Source organism: Oreochromis aureus, linkage group 3 (assembly GCF_013358895.1).
Source record: "Oreochromis aureus strain Israel breed Guangdong linkage group 3, ZZ_aureus, whole genome shotgun sequence".
In the NCBI taxonomy this organism is placed as follows: Eukaryota; Metazoa; Chordata; class Actinopteri; order Cichliformes; family Cichlidae; genus Oreochromis; species Oreochromis aureus.
Window position 1 is genome coordinate 32,000,037 of NC_052944.1, and position 17,900 is coordinate 32,017,936.

Genomic DNA, 17,900 nt, shown 5'->3' on the forward strand with positions numbered 1-17,900 from the left:
CATAGCCCGGTTACAGACTCAGCACCCGAGTGCCTTTATTGTGATCTCGGGTGACTTCAACCATGTATCACTGGACAATACATTACCAACATTCAGACAATATGTGGACTGTCCCACCAGGGGAGAGAAAATTTTAGACCTACTGTATGCTAAGGTCAAGGATGCATACAGCTCCTCCTCCCTCCCCCCACTTGGTAGGTCAGATCATAACCTGATTCACGCCGTGAATCACAAGCCGTGGGTGACTAAGGACATCAAAAGCCCTCAACAACGACAAGAGGAGGGCTTTCAGAGGGGGCAATAAAGAGGAGGTGAGGAATGTCCAGGTGTTACTAAAGGACAAGATCAGAGAGGCTAAGGAAAATTACAGGAGGAAGCTGGAGTTGAAACTCCAGCAGATCAGCATGAGAGAGGTGTGGAGGGGCATGAAGACCATCACTGGATTCAGGCCAACCAACAGCAGGGGAGCTGAGGGAGGTGAGAATAGAGCTAACGAGTTGAATGTGTTTTTCAATAGATTCGACACCACAGTGTCTGCTCACATCCCCACAACCTCAACCTGTAGTCAGCCTGGAATCCAGAGCCACACCACTGTGCCAGCCTCTCTCTTCACATGGTGCTGTTGCCTCCTGTGAGATTCCTGACACCCCTCCCCCACCCACCACCTTCACTCAATACCAGGTTGAGATGCAAATGAGGAGACTTCACTCAGGCCTCACGTCTGCTGGACCAGACGGAGTGAGTCCCCGCGTCCTCAAGGCCTGTGCCCCCCAGCTGTGTGGAGTCTTTCATAAACTGTTTATGCTGAGTCTGAGTCTGCAGAGGGTACCAGTGATGTGGAAGACATCATGCCTCGTCCCTATTCCAAAGACCTCCCACATCATGAAGACCCTGGAAAGGCTCATCCTGGACCAGCTGCAACCCATTGTCAGACCACATCTGGATCCCCTTCAGTTTGCTTATCAGCCTCGTCTCGGAACAGAGGACGCCATCAACTACCTGCTAAATCGTGTCTACACCCATCTGGACCAGCCGGCGAGCACTGTGAGGGTCATGTTTTTTGACTTTTCCAGTGCTTTCAACACCATCAGGCCGACCCTCCTGGGTGATAAGTTAACAGCGATGCAGGTGGATGCTTTGTCATGTGATGTGAGCAGAATCATCTGCAGCTCAACGTGGCAAAGACCAAGGAATTAATAGTGGACTTCAGGAAGACCAGGAAACACTTGACCCCTGTTTCAATCCAGTGAGTCAATGTTGACATTGTGGAGGACTATAAATACCTCGGAGTACACATTGACAATAAACTGGGCTGGGCTAAAAACACCACAGCACTTTACAGAAAGGGTCAGAGTCGTCTCTATTTTTTGAGGCGGCTGAGGTCCTTCAGCATCTGCCAGAAAATGTTCAGGATTTTCTATGAGTCTAATGTGGCCAGTGCGATCCTCTATGCTGTTGCATGCTGGGGGAGCAGGCTGAGGGTCGCAGATGCCAACAGACTCGATAAACTGATCCGTAAGGCCAGTAATGTTGTGGGGATGGAGCTGGACTACCTCAAGGTGGTGTCGGAGAGGTGGATGCTGTCCAAGATAAAGACAATGTTGGATACCACCTCCCACCCACTCCATGACATGCTGGTCAGTCACAGGAGCACGTTCAGTGAGAGACTGAGATTACCGAAAAGCACCACTGAACGACACAGGAAATCATTCCTGCCTGTGGCCATCTCCCTGTACAACTCATCCACTTATCACACTGTTTACTGCAACAGCTACACCCTTCTTGCACATGTTCTTTTTCAGATATTTATTAATAAGTGACTTTTATGTATATATATGCCTGTATATATTGTGCTATTCATAGTTAGTGTATTGTCTGTCTCTTTTAATGTTTTTTATAATGGAGCACTGTAACGAAAAATAATTTCCCCTTGGGATCAATAAAGTATTCTGATTCTGATTCTGAAATACAGTTCATTTCTTTGTAAGTAAAAACACGCACACCCTTGTAAATTAGTATAAGGAGCTGTGAAGAATTGTTTGCTGTCTTCCTGGTTTCTTTCTTTTATTTTTTTTTTGCATCTCTGTCACACTTACATGTTCCAGATCATTAAATAAATTACAATATTAAACAAAGATAATCTGACTGAAAACAAATAGCATTTTTTTGCAATTATATGTCATGAACTAACCTCCGGATTTTTCTCTTGGACTTCAGTGGCTGATGCAACTGTACCCCTGAAGATGGACACACATTTTTACATGTAGGTCCATAAATGCTGAAACAGAGACAACTTTTTTTCAAATTTTTGTTCTGTACATTACAACAATTATTTTTTAAATGAAACAATTCAGATTCAGTTGAAGGTCTGATTCTCAGCTTTGATTAAGTGGATTTAAAATCAAGAATAAAAATGTGAGGAACTAACGCACTTTTTAACAAAATTCCTTCACTTCAGAGGTTCAACAGTAATTGGACAAATCCAATAATTTAAAATAAAATATTCATTTTCAATGAAAGCCTGAAGCCTTAAAATCATGGACATCACCAGACGCTGGGTTTCCTTCTTTGTAATACTCTGCTACGTCTTTACAGCAACGGCTTTCAGTTGCTGTTTGTTTTTTTTTTGTATGTTTTGCGTCATTGTGAAGGAAATGTCAAGAAAAAATGAGTCATGTAATTAAATCTTTAATAATGAGGAAATGATCATTTATAACTCGGCACACTTTTTTTCTTCCTGCCTTATGAGCAGCGTCACAGGTTCAACAAGGCTGTCTGTAAGTCATTTCTAGTAATCAAAACAAAGAGTGGGTTCTTTTTTATAGGAGTGTTTACAGAAACCTTCTGTACAGCATAAACTTAGACATTATAATTCTTAAAACATCCTCATTCAGTTCACAGGAAAAAAACACTTTGTTAAATCTCTGACAGTTTGAGTGGATCTAGATGAAAATTTCTACTGCAAGACAACAACAAAAGAAAAACAAAATTAAACAAAAAGAAAGAAATACTTGATCTTAAACAATGCCAAACAATTCACATGGTTAAATGGTGACTGCGGTGTTGTCAATTAAGCATCTTGAGGCAGAGGGTGAAGGAGTGGTTCTGTATTTCATTTTCTGTTTTTGCTGGGATTTGGCAACCCTATTAGTTAGGTATATGTAATTATAAATTAGGTTGTTTTATATTTTTGCTGAGTACTGTTTAGAATACCAGAATAGGGAGGATGGTGTAGGTTTAAGTTTATTATAAAGGCTTTATGGCTTTTCCTATGATACCATGGTGGGCCGGTCACTAGTCAAAATGCCCGGGTGATTTTTTTGTCTCAGTCCAGCCCTGCCTGCAATGGATACTGCAAGAATTCACTCCGTCTTGAAATTAAGAAAGTCAAAATAGCCCTTCTTAGATTTTTATATACAGTATAGGCAGACCATTGAATAGTGGGACATGCATGTTGCAATAAATATAATTCATAATAAATACATTTAAAAACATGGTAAATAATTCAGCCGGGCCCCTAAAGGGCAGTGTATTGACAATGAGAGATGGGGAAATTAATGGTGTTGTTTTTAAATAAAATTAATACATTTTATCCATCCATACATCCATTCGCTTCTGCGTATCCTTTTCAGGGTCGTGGGGGGCGCTGGAGCCTATCCCAGCTGTCATAGGGGATACACCCTGGACAGGTCGCCAGTCTGTCGCAGGGCTAACACACAGAGACAGACAACCATTCACAATCACATTCACACCTATGGGCAATTTAGATTGATCATTTAACCTAACCCCACTACCTGCATGTCTTTGGACTGTGGGAGGAAGCCGGAGTACTGGGGAGAACCCACGCAAACACAGAGAGAACATGTAAAATCCAAACAGAAAGACCCTGGCCTGATGGTGGAATTGAACTCAGGACCTTCTTACTGTGTGGCTAACCACCATGCCACCGTCCTGCCCTAATAATACATTTTTTAAGCCATTAATGTAATAAATAATGTATTTTTTGATTTATTAAATTAAGAGCTTAAAAGATCAATCAGTGTAATTAAAACCTTAATGTAACTAGATAAGGCAGTACCACTCAGAGCTGCCTGTAGGTCAGGTGGTACAGCAGGTTACCAGCAAATCAGAAGGTTGGCAGTTCATTCACCGTCTGATCAAATTTGCATGCCAAATATCCTTGAGCAAGAGCATGTGATGGAAGCATTTACATGGAAAATGTAGAGCATGCTGGTATGGTAACTATGGCATAGTGGCAAGTCGCTTTGAGTGCTATGAGGAGAAAATTGCCATATAAAAACACACCCATTTACCCATCACTGTAATTTGAGAAACTCGAAATGGGAAAACATTTGCCATTTTCAAATTTAGATCACTTATTTTCAAAATGTTGAATCATTGTCTCATAAATATATTGGAGAGAAAGATTGCAATTCCCCTCAAATATATAAAATGACATAAAAAGAAAGTACTAAATTACTATTCAAGTAAAAGTATTTAAAGTGTGTATTCAAGTACAAGACTTAAGTAAATGTCTTTAGTTATTTTCCACCAGTCCAACAAATACATGGAGCAACACAAGAAGAACACAGAGAGAGTGAAGTGAGTGAAGTGGACCAGGTTTTCACCACTATCAATTTTACTGTTATCTGTGGTGGAGGTACTGGTGGGGACAGCAGTAGGGACAGTGGTGGCGACGGCTGTAGGGACAATGGTGGGAATAGTAGGAAGGGCAGTGGTGGGGTTACTAGAAGGGACAGTGGTAGGGACAATCGTGGCAACAGTGGTGGGGACAGTGGAAGGGACAATGGGGGAAACAGCAGTAGTGGGGACACTAGAAGGAACAGCAGTGGGGAAAGTGCTGGGGGCAGGAGTAGGGACAATGGGGGGAACAGTAGGAAGGGCAGTGGTGGGGAAAGCAATAGGGAGAATGGTGGAAACAGTGGTGGGGACAGTTGAAGGAACAATAGGAGAAACAACAGTAGGGTCAGTCCTGGGGAGAGAAGTAGAAGAAGCATTAGGAATAGTAGAGGGGACATTGGTGGGGACAATGGTTTGGATAGGAGTAGGGGAGGTGGTGGGGCTAGGAGTAGTGACAGTGGTGGGGCCAGTAGAAGGGACAGTGGTGGGGACAGCAGTGGACACAGTCGGATGGACAGTGGCGGGGAAAGCAGTAGGGACAGTGGTGGGGACAGCAGAGGGGGCAATTGTTGGGACAGTAGAAGGGGACTCAGGCCGTATCATTTACCCAGGGAATTTACTCATGTCATCTTGGTGGCTGTTTATGTTCCTCCCTCTGCTAACCCCACAGCTGCATGTGACACTATCCACTCTGCCATAGCCCGGTTACAGACTCAGCACCCGAGTGCCTTTATTGTGATCTCGGGTGACTTCAACCATGTATCACTGGACAATACATTACCAACATTCAGACAATATGTGGACTGTCCCACCACGGGAGAGAAAATTTTAGACCTACTGTATGCTAATGTCAAGGATGCATACAGCTCCTCCTCCCTCCCCCCACTTGGTAGGTCAGATCATAACCTGATTCACCTCACCCCACGCTATGTGCCAATTGTGAGGAGGGAACCTGTGACCACAAGGAGCATTAGGAGGTGGTCAGAGGAAGCCTTAGCGGAACTACAGGGCTGTTTCGAGGTGACCGACTGGGAAACACTCTGTGAGCCTCACGCCGAGGACATCAATGGGCTTACTGAGTGTATCACAGACTACATAACTTTCTGCACCGACTCCATTGTTCCAGCTCAGACTGTTCATTGTTACCCACATAACAAGCCGTGGGTGACTAAGGACATCAAAGCCCTCCTCAACAAGAAGAAGAGGGCTTTCAGAGGGGGCAATAAAGAGGAGGTGAGGAAGGTCCAGGTGTTACTAAAGGACAAGATCAGAGAGGCTAAGGACAATTACAGGAGGAAGCTGGAGTTGAAACTCCAGCAGAACAGCATGAGAGAGGTGTGGAGGGGCGTGAAGACCATCACTGGATTCAGGCCAACCAACAGCAGGGGAGCTGAGGGAGGTGACAATAGAGCTAACGAGTTGAATGTGTTTTTAAATAGATTAGACACCACAGTGTCTGCTCACACCCCCACAACCTCACCTGTAGTCAGCCTGGAATCCAGAGCCACACCGCTGTGCCAGCCTCTCTCTTCACATGGCGCTGTTGCCTCCTGTGAGATTCCTGACACCCCTCCCCCACCCATCACCTTCACTCAATACCCGGTTGAGATGCAAATGAGGAGACTTCACTCAGGCAAGTCTGCTGGACCAGACGAAGTGAGTCCCCGCGTCCTCAAGGCCTGTGCCCCCCAGCTGTGTGGAGTCTTTCATAAACTGTTTATGCTGAGTCTGAGTCTGCAGAGGGTACCAGTGATGTGGAAGACATCATGCCTCGTCCCTATTCCAAAGACCTCCCACATCATGAAGACCCTGGAAAGGCTGCTAAATCGTGTCTACATCCATCTGGACCAGCCGGCGAGCACTGTGAGGGTCATGTTTTTTGACTTTTCCAGTGCTTTCAACACTATCAGGCCGACCCTCCTGGGTGATAAGTTAACAGCGATGCAGGTGGATGCTTCTCTGGTGTCCTGGATTGTTGATTACCTGACAGGAAGACCACAATATGTACGTCTCCTACAGTGTGTGTCTGACAAGGTAATCAGCAACATAGGGGCACCACAAGGGACCGTCCTCTCCCCCTTCCTCTTCACCCTCTACACCACAGACTTCAGCCACTGCACAGAGACCTGCCATCTTCAGAAGTTTTCTGATGACTCCGCGGTGGTTGGATGCATCAGCAGGGATGATGAGACAGAGTACCGGGCTGTGGTCGACTCCTTTGTCATGTGGTGTGAGCAGAATCATCTGCAGCTCAACATGGCAAAGACCAAGGAATTGATCGTGGACTTCAGGAAGACCAGGAAACACTTGACCCCTGTTTCAATCCAGGGGGTCAGTGTTGACATTGTGGAGGACTATAAATACCTCGGAGTACACATTGACAATAAACTGGACTGGGCTAAAAACACCACAGCACTTTACAGAAAGGGCCAGAGTCGTCTCTATTTTTTGAGGCGACTGAGGTCCTTCAACATCTGCCAGAAAATGCTCAGGATTTTCTATGAGTCTGTTGTGGCCAGTGCGATCCTCTATGTTGTTACATGCTGGTGGAGCAGGCTGAGGGTAGCAGATGCCAACAGACTCGATAAACTGATTCGTAAGGCCAGTAATGTTGTGGGGATGGAGCTGGACTACCTCAAGGTGCTGTCGGAGAGGCGGATGCTGTCCAAGATAAAGACGATGTTGGATGACACCTCCCACCCACTCCATGACATGCTGGTCAGTCACAGGAGCACGTTCAGTGAAAGACTGAGATTACCGAAAAGCACCACTGAACGACACAGGAAATCATTCCTGCCTGTGGCCATCTCCCTGTACAACTCATCCACTTAACACACTGTTTACTGCAACAGCTACACCCTTCTTGCACATGTTCTTTTTCAGATATTTATTAATAAGTGACTTTTATGTATATATATGCCTGTATATATTGTGCTACTCACAGTTAGTGTATTGTCTGTCTCTTTTAATGTTTTTTATAATGGAGCACTGTAACGAAAAATAATTTCCCCTAGGGATCAATAAAGTATTCTGATTCTGATTCTGAAATACAGTTCATTTCTTTGTAAGTAAAAACACGCACACCCCTTGTAAATTAGTATAAGGAGCTGTGAAGAATTGTTTGCTGTCTTCCTGGTTTCTTTCTTTTATTTTTTTGCATCTCTGTCACACTTACATGTTCCAGATCATTAAATAAATTACAATATTAAACAAAGATAATCTGACTGAAAACAAATAGCATGTTTTGCAATTATATGTCATGAACTAACCTCCGGATTTTCTCTTGGACTTCAGTGGCTGATGCAACTGTACCCCTGAAGATGGACACACATTTTTACATGTAGGTCCATAAATGCTGAGACAGAGACAACTTTTTTCAAATTTTTGTTCTGTACATTACAACAATTATTTTTTAAATGAAACAATTCAGATTCAGTTGAAGGTCTGATTCTCAGCTTTAATTAAGTGGATTTAAAATCAAGAATAAAAATGTGAGGAACTAAAGCACTTTTTAACAATGTTTCCTTCACTTCAGGGGTTCAACAGTAATTGGACAAATCCGACAATTTAAAATAAAATATTCATTTTCAATGAAAGCCTGAAGCCTTAAAATCATGGACATCACCAGACGCTGGGTTTCCGTCTTTGTAATACTCTGCCACGTCTTTACAGCAACGGCTTTCAGTTGCTGTTTGTTTTGTTTTGTTTGTATGTTTTGCGTCATTGTGAAGGAAATGTCAAGAAAAAATGAGTCATGTAATTAAATCTTTAATAATGAGGAAATGATCATTTATAACTCGGCAGACTGTTTTTCTTCCTGCCTTATGAGCAGCGTCACAGGTTCAACAAGGCTGTCTGTAAGTCATTTCTAGTAATCAAAACAAAGAGTGGGTTGTTTTTTATAGGAGTGTTTACAGAAACCTTCTGTACAGCATAAACTTAGACATTATAATTCTTAAAACATCCTCATTCAGTTCACAGGAAAAAAACACTTTGTTACATCTCTGACAATTTGAGTGGATCTAGATGAAAATTTCTACTGCAAGACAACAACAAAAGAAAAACAAAATTAAACAAAAAGAAAGAAATACTTGATCTTAAAAAATGCCAAACAATTCACATGTTTAGATGGTCACTGCAATCAGGGCTGGACTGCCCATTGTGTTGACGGACATTAAGGAGGAGAAAAACACAGGCCCCGGTGGGCCGCTCCTGATTTCTCGTTTTTATGGGCCAATGGGGTTTTATTTCTTTTCTTTTTTTAACGGTATAAATGAATGATAGTGGATTGGCCAGTTGGTCATGATCGACTCTGGGCTGGACCAATTACAGCCGAGGAGGTCAAACTTTAAAGTTGAGGTGAAAAGGAACACGATTTGTCCTGTACTACTGCAGCTAGAAAGTTGCTAATTCAATCATGAAACTGATCCATGATCAGCTGATCGACTTTTCTCTCTCCCCCAGAAACAGGAAACCGGCGGAGGTCACGGTAAACAACAGGAGCGCGTTTAAGCTTGACCAGCTGTTGTTAGAATTTGTTTAATATTACTTTCTAGTATCAGCTGATGTTTGCTGGAGCCACAGCTGTAAAGCTGCTGGTCATGATATCGGTTTGTATATCTGGTGAGAGGGAAACATGAAGATGAAACCAGGAGATGTCCTTACTGAATCATCAGAGCTGAACAGGTGATGGAGAAACAGGTTTACCTTTTAGGTGACACGAATGAGCTTAAGGAAAGTTATGAACTGTTTGTGAGAGACAAATAACACCAGGATCCTTTTCTACGTTGCTGACAGCTGGTAACTGTGCAGGGGCGGATCTAGCAAAGTTTTGCCAGGGGGCCAGGTAGGGCATTAACAGGGAAAGGGGGGCACAAAGAAATATTTTTCTTTCTTATTCTCATTTAAAATGTCTAGCTTTTATTAAATAATTATCTGAATCTTACAACCAAAGTTTTCATCTGATTTAAAATGTATAGAAATCCATTATTGTATTCAATAAATATTAAGTATAGTATATACCCTATAAGTTATAGTATTCTTTCCTTTGGGAAGGTACCATCTGTGCAGTCTGCAATTCTGTTGAAGAGAGATGTTGAATCTATTTTATTACTGGAGAAAAATAACAGATTTCTGTGCATTTGTTTTATACTTGCATTAAATTAAAATCGGTTTTGTCAATTAAGCATCTTGAGGCAGAGGGTGAGGGAGTGGTTCCATATTTTTTTTTCTTTTTTTGCTGGGAGTTGGCAACCCTGACTACAACCCTATCTGTAATTATAAATTAGGTTGTTTTATATTTTTGCTAAGTACTGTTTAGAATACCAGAATAGGGAGGATGGTGTAGGTTTAAGTTTATTATAAAGGCTTTATGGCTTTTCCTATAATACCATGGTGGGCCGGTCACTAGTCAAAATGCCCGGGCTGATTTTTTGTCTCAGTCCAGCCCTGCTTGCAGTGGATACTGCAAGAATTTACTTCTTCTTGAAATTAAGGAAGTCAAAATAGCCCTTCTTAGATTTTTATATACAGTATAGGCAGACCATTGAATAGTGGGACATGCATGTTGCAGTAAATATAATTCATAATAAATACATTTAAAAACAAGGTAAATAATTCAGCCGGGCCCCTAAAGGGCAGTGTATTGACAGTGAGAGATGGGGAAATTAATGGTGTTGTTTTTAAATAAAATTAATACATTTTATCCATCCATACATCCATTCGCTTCTGCGTATCCTTTTCAGGGTCGTGGGGGGCGCTGGAGCCTATCCCAACTGTCATAGGGGATACACCCTGGACAGGTCGCCAGTCTGTCGCAGGGCTAACATACAGAGACAGACAACCATTCACAATCACATTCACACCTATGGGCAATAAAATCCAAACAGAAAGACCCCGGCCTGATGGTGGAATTGAACTCAGGACCTTCTTACTGTGTGGCTAACCACCATGCCACCGTCCTGCCCTAATAATACATTTTTTAAGCCATTAATTTAATAAATATTGTATTTTTTAATTTGTTAAATTAAGAGCTTAAAAGATCAATCAGTGTAATTAAAACCTTAAAGTAACTAGATAAGGCAGTACCACTCAGAGCTGCCTGTAGGTCAGGTGGTACAGCAGGTTACCAGCAAATCAGAAGGTTGGCAGTTAATTCCCCGTCTGATCAAATTTGCATGCCAAATATCCTTGAGCAAGAGCATGTGATGGAAGCATTTACATGGAAAATGTAGAGCATGCTGGTATGGTAACTATGGCATTGTGGCAAGTCACTTTGAGTGCTATGAGGAGAAAATTGCCATATAAAAACACACCCATTTACCCATCACTGTAATTTGAGAAACTCGAAATGGGAAAACATTTGCCATTTTCAAATTTAGATCACTTATTTTCAAAATGTTGAATCATTGTCTCATAAATATATTGGAGAGAAAGATTGCAATTCCCCTCAAATATATAAAATGACATAAAAAGAAAGTACTAAATTACTATTCAAGTAAAAGTATTTAAAGTGTGTATTCAAGTACAAGACTTAAGTAAATGTCTTTAGTTATATTCCACCAGTCCAACAAATACATGGAGCAACACAAGAAGAACACAGAGAGAGGTGAAGTGAGTGAAGTGGACCAGGTTTTCACCACTATCAATTTTACTGTTATCTGTGGTGGAGGTACTGGTGGGGACAGTAGTAGGGACAGTGGTGGCGACGGCTGTAGGGACAATGGTGGGAATAGTAGGAAGGGCTGTGGTAGGAACAGTGGTAGGCACAGTCGGATGGACAGTGGTGGGGAAAGCAGTAGAAGAAGCAGCAGTAGACGAAGCAGCAGTAGGGACAGCGGTGGGGACAGTAGGAATAGCAGTGGTGGGGTTACTAGAAGGGACAGTGGTAGGGACAATCGTGGCAACAGTGGTGGGGACAGTGGAAGGGACAATGGGGGAAACAGCAGTAGTGGGGACACTAGAAGGAACAGCAGTGGGGAAAGTGCTGGGGGCAGGAGTAGGGACAATGGTGGGAACAGTAGGAAGGGCAGTGGTGGGGACAGTGGTGGGGAAAACAGTAGGGAGAATGGTGGAAACAGTGGTGGGGACAGCTGAAGGGACAATAGGAGAAACAACAGTAGGGTCAGTCCTGGGGAGAGAAGTAGAAGAAGCATTAGGAATAGTAGAGGGGACATTGGTGGGGACAGTGGTTTGGATAGGAGTAGGGGAGGTGGTGGGGCTAGGAGTAGTGACAGTGGTGGGGCCAGTAAAAGGAACAGTGGTGGGAACAGTAGAAGGGGCAGTTGTAAGGACAGCAGTAGGAACATTTTTGGGAACTGTGGTGGAGACAGATGAAAGGACAATGGGGGAAGCTGCAGTAGGGAAGGTGGTGGGGACACTAGAAATGACAGTAGTCGGGACAGTGCTGGGGACGGGAGTAGGGAGAGTGGTGGGGACAGTGGTGGGGAAAGCAGTAGGGAGAATCGTGGGAACAGTGGTGGGGATAGAGGAGGAGACAATAGGCGAAACAGCAGTAGGGTCGGCCGTGGGGACAGAAGTAGAAGAAGCACTGGGGATAGTAGAAGGGAAAGTAGGAGGGACTTTGGTGGGGACAATGGTTGGGATAGAAGTAGGGGAGATGGTGGGGCTAGGAGTGGTGACAGTGGTGGGGCCAGTAGAAGGGACAGTGTTGGGGACAGTGCTGGGGGCTGGAGTAGGGACAGTAGAAGGGGCAGTGGTGGGGACAGCAGTAGGGACAAGGGTGGGAATAGTAGGAAGGGCAGTGGCGGGGCCAGAGGTCGACACAGTCGGATGGACAGTGGCGGGGAAAGCAGTAGGGAGAATGGTGGGAACAGTGGTGGGGACAGTGGAGGAGGCAATAGGGGAAACAGCAGTAGGGTCAGTCACAGGGACGGAAGTAGAAGAAGCAGAGGAGATAGTAGAAGGGACAGTGGAAGGGACAGCAGGAGGGACATTGGTGGGGACAGTGGTTGGGATAGGAGTAGGGGAGATGGTGGGGCTAGGAGTAGTGACAATGGTGGGGCCAGTGCTGGGGGCTGGAGTAGGGACAGTGGTGGGGACAGTAGAAGGGATAGTGGTGAGAACAGCAGTAGGGACAATAGTGGAAATAGCAGGAAGGGCAGTGGTGGGGATAGTGGAGGAGACAATGGGGGTAACAGTAGTAGGGTCAGTGGTGGGGACAGTGGAAGAGATAGTTGTGGGGACAGCCGTAGGGACAATGGTGGGAATAGCAGGAAGGGCAGTGGTGGGGATAGTGGTAGACACAGTCTGGATGGACAGTGGGGGGAAAGCAGTAGGAGAATGGTGGGAACAGTGGTGGGGATAGTGGAGGAGAGAATGGGGGAAACAGCAGTAGGGACAGTGGTGGGGACACTAGAAGGGACAGCAGTGGGGACAGTGCTGGGGGTAGGAGTAGGGTCAGTGGTGGGGACAGTGGAAGAGATAGTTGTGGGGACAGCCGTAGGGACAATGGTGGGAATAGTAGGAAGGGCAGTGGTGGGGATAGTGGTAGACACAGTCGGATGGACAGTGGGGGGGAAAGCAGTAGGGAGAATGGTGGGAACTGTGGTGGGGACAGTGGAAAGGACAGTAGGGGAAACAGCAGTAGGATCGGTCGTGGGGACAAACATAGAAGAAGCAGTAGGGATAGTAGAAGTGACAGTGGTTGGGACAGTGGTGGGGGCAGCAGTAGGGACAGTGGTGGGGACAGCAGTAGGGACAATGGTGGGAATAGTAGGGACAATTTGGGAAATAGTGGGAAAGGCAGTGCTGGGGACAGTGGTGGACACAGTCGGATGGACAGTGGGGGGGAAAGCAGTAGGGAGAATGGTGGGAACAGTGGTGGGGACAGTGGAGGAGGCAATAGGGGAAACAGCAGTAGAGTCACTCATGGGGACGGAAGTAGAAGAAGCAGAGGGGATAGTAGAAGGGACAGTATAAGGGACAGCAGTAGGGACATTGGTGGGGACAGTGGTTGGGATAGGAGTAGGGGAGATGGTGGGGCTAGGAGTAGTGACAGTGGTGGGGCCAGTGCTGGGGGCTGGTGTAGGGACAGTGGTGGGGACAGTAGAAGGGATAGTGGTGAGAACAGCAGTAGGGACAATAGTGGAAATAGTAGGAAGGGCGTTGGTGGACACAGTCTCATGGACAGTGGTGGGGATAGCAGTAGGGAGAATGGTGGGAACAGTGGTGGGGATATAGGAGGAGACAATGGGGGTAACAGTAGTAGGGTCAGTGGTGGGGACAGTAGAAGAGATAGTTGTGGGGACAGCCGTAGGGACAATGGTGGGAATAGTAGGAAGGGCAGTGGTGGGGATAGTGGTAGACACAGTCGGATGGACAGTGGGGGGGAAAGCAGTAGGGAGAATGGTGGGAACAGTGTTGGGGACAGTGGAGGAGAGAATGGGGGAAACAGCAGTAGAGACATTGGTAGGGACAGTAGACGGGACAGCGGTGGAGACAGTAGTTGGGACAGTGGTGGGGACAGTAGAAGGGGCAGTCGTAAGGACAGTGCTGGGGGCAGGAGTAGGGACAGTAGTGGGGACAGTGGAAAGGACAATAGGGGAAACAGCAGTAGGATCGGCCGTGGGCACAAACATAGAAGAAGCAGTAGGGATACTAGTAGTGACAGTGGTGGGGGCAGCAGTAGGGACAGTGGTGGGGACAGCAGTAGAATAAGCAGCAGTAGGGTCAGTTGTGGGGACAGTAGGAATGGCAGTGGCGGGGATACTAGAAGGGACAGCTGTGGGGACACTAGAATGGACAGTAGTGTGGGCAGTAGTTGGGACAGTGGTGGGGTCAGGGGTAGGGACTATCATGGGAACAGTCGTGGGAAAAGTGGAAGGGAAAATGGAGGAAACAGCAGTAATGACGGTGGTGACAGGAGTAGAGACAGCGGTGGGGACAGCAGTAGTGACAGCTGTGGGGACAGGAAGAGTTGATGATGTTGGACAGGTGAAATAAACGTCATTGTCAGAGCCCGACAAGGTGAAGGTAACAAAGTTTGGTTGAGTGCCAGTGACGGTGTCCTTGATCCAATTCTGGTACTCTGACACACGAGTGAAGACTGCAGGTCTTGCATGGTCATCATTAAAAGTCACAACTCCACTCTGGAGCCATTCAAATCCTCTCTTTGTCATTAGTTGTCCCCCTAAGTTTCCCTGTGAGAAAAGAAAGATCAAAGTTCTGAAGGCAGAGAAATACCTTTTAGTTACACCTGTTTCTGTGTTGATCCTGCTAAAGCATGAATATTATGAACACTAACCTAAAATGCAGTTTGCTTACCTCACTGTGAGCTTTGAAAACAATTATATCAGCTTCATCACACATCTAAGCTATTATTTTATTTATGAGTCTGTAATTAACTTTAATAGTCACCAAGACAGTAACAAAATTAAAAAGTCAGCCCACATCAAAATGAAAGGAGAGTCTCTAAGTAAGTGTTAACGATTTCTACAAGCTGCACCTGGATAGCTATCAAGCCAATCACAAATATATTTTTGATTCGCTTATATTTTATCAAGAGGCTTCTTCAAGGACAGAAAAAGCTAAACAGACACTGAAGCGCCTTACTAGTCCCTACTGAGAATTACTTTTAAAGCTTGTTTATGTGGTTGACCTGTTGCACTAAGGCACTCAAGTGCATTTACGACTATGATGTTACTGATAAAAATTTTCCCAGAAGTTTTGATAAGATATTTTTTGCGTATCCAACTGTGCTTAAACTCAAATGGATGAGTAATAAATCATCTTGGTTGAGTCGTGAAAGCTAACAGTCTATAATATCAGTGAGATTGATACAATAAAACACAATAATCCAATATGAAAGTAACACATAATTCTCACAGCACTAATCAAGGCGTGACATTATACATGAATCTTGGGGGTCACCTGACATGAATCCTTCTCTCCAGCGCTGAGCCCAGCACAGATCATATTCTTCATGATCACTTTATCACTTTCATAGTAGCACTGGCACTCATTGTTTCCCACTACTGGTACATTTACTTCACACAGGATGTTCAGGAAGGAATCGTTACCGAATTGTAAAAAGAAATAGAAGAGCTTTAAAAAAAAATCCTGTACATTCCTCGAAAATTAAAAGAACATTTTATATACTTACAATTTTCACATGAATCAGTAATCCAGCTGCTTGTCCCACTGTGGAAAGTGCTTCTTGCTGAGGCTAAGCAGACTGGCTGAATGTAGTCTGTGAAGGTCACAGGAACTGACAGCTTCAGAAGACAAATGTCGTTCTCATGTGTGTTGTTGTTGAATTCAGGATGACAGATGATGTCTTCCACCGTTCGAGACATTTCGCTGGAGCTTAAATCTGACTGGCTGTGGCAGCCGAGATGGACCTCTGTCAGGTTACTAAATGTAAAAATTGTGAAAAAGAATGGTTTGTTGTTTTTTTCTTTTGAGAGAGACAGATCAGATTTCAAGCCAGGTACTGTTCATTTGATCTTGAAAATGGACACATGAATGATTTATTTTGCAAAAATACAATCATTACTTTCAAAGCTCTTTTTTCTCTTTTGTGTGTGTGTTTCTGTGTTGGGGTTAATTATTGGCAGGGATAATGATTTAAAGATATCTGTAATGTTTACTATTATTATTATTATTATTATTATTATTATTATTATTATTATTATTATTATTTACAAACAGCTAGGCTAGCCTTTCCTCATTCTATGTCTTTATGCTAAACATTTTGGACAGCAGTTACATCTCAGATTTGGACAACCTCCAGAAGTGATCTGCTTGATCCCATCACAATAGTGAACTCACGTGGTCTGCCACATCACACTGAGGGTCCAACACTTTTTGTTGCCCTAAAAAATTGTTTCTGGAAATGTCTTCCTGTAGAGTGAATTTTTTTAAGATATTAAAAACTCCTGACCTTCAGAAAACAAGCAGAATGATAACCTGAAAATCTTAAGGTAGATGTAAACTGAGGAGTAATGGTCATTTGCAACATCATCGCACAAAAATTTAAACTGGCAACAGTGGCTTACTGTGATATGCAGGAAGCAGCTGTCAGCACCCACTGGTTGGTGATTAAGGAACCTCCACACAGAAAGTCTCCATTGTGGCTTATGGTGACTTGCCAGGGCCAACTTTCTGTGCTTTCCACAGCCCTGCCGCATGCTGGCAAAACAAAAGATCACAGCTAACTGTAAAAACTGCTTTTCCATGTCACTAGGGGTCCCCACAGTGGGTAGCACGGCATGTTTTCTTTAGCTGAGTTTTATGGTGAATAAAACTGCGGTCTGTGACCGCTCCCGGTGCAGACAGCTCCCTGTGATAGTGTTTCCTCACTTGGCTACTGCGTGCCCAGCCCAATTTACTCTTTAGGTGTGTGTGTGTGTGTGTGTGTGTGTGTGTGTGTGTGTGTGTGTGTGTGTGTGTGTGTGTGTGTGTGTGTGTGTGTGGGAATGTGTGTATCATGACCGCTTCTGTTAATGACAGTGCGGGCAATGAGTGGGAGGGTGGGGTGGGCTGCTTTTAACCATGTAAAGCACTTTGTGCTACAGTTTGTATGAAAAGTGCTTTATAAATAAAGATTGATTGATTGATTGATTGAATGTCCCTCCTGAGGAAAACCCAAAGGGGATAAAATCATAGATACTGTAACTGTAATAGGCCCATTTCACTCTAGTCATTGGTCACGTTGTACACAAAAACTGACATCACCACAGCTCCCTTCTAATGATAGAAGCAATGAGGGTGTGTTCCTGCAGCAAAGTGGGCTGAATGAGGAACCTCTAGCGCTGTCCCACAGTTTAAATATCTGCAAACCAGATCAGCATCATTTGAGTTCCAGCTGTCATCAATCTGTTCCCCAGATGTTATTGTGATAAATTTCTACTCTGCATCAAGTCGATCCAGCTAATCTGATTGGACCTTTTAAGCATAAGTCACAAGACAAACTACTTTTTTAATATATGTAACTTACATTAAATATACACATATATATAACTTCAAGCACTAGGTGCAGTGACTCCCAAGCTAGGCAAGTGGCTCCAGCTGATCCCAGAAACAACATTGGAGATCTATGTGGATCTATGTGAAGGATAGACCTTCCACATATATGTATGACACTGAAGACACCATGAGGGAAATTGTTCTCTATCTAAAAGTTTTCTCACCTGAACAAATGACACTAACGTCGTAGTGATGTTCACTGTAGTAGTTTCCCCATCCAGAGTGTTGACATTCAGTTAGAGAACTTTCATTTCCTGAACAGGTCACATCAC

The 17,900-nt window shown here is 44.2% G+C and overlaps 1 protein-coding gene across 1 annotated transcript; it reads right to left on the reverse strand.

The window, feature by feature from the left end:
- Positions 1 to 11,187: 11,187 nt before the first annotated feature.
- On the reverse strand, positions 11,188 to 17,895 carry LOC120433613 (mucin-2-like). The gene is made up of 6 exons (XM_039600128.1): positions 17,793 to 17,895; positions 16,659 to 16,791; positions 15,779 to 16,014; positions 15,532 to 15,686; positions 12,954 to 14,801; positions 11,188 to 12,909 (listed from the first exon to the last, which is right to left on the reverse strand). The coding sequence occupies exons 3-6, from the start codon at positions 15,954 to 15,956 to the stop codon at positions 11,188 to 11,190; spliced, it is 3,903 nt and encodes a 1,300-aa protein (XP_039456062.1). The 5' UTR covers positions 15,957 to 16,014; positions 16,659 to 16,791; positions 17,793 to 17,895.
- Between the last annotated feature and the right edge of the window lie 5 nt (positions 17,896 to 17,900).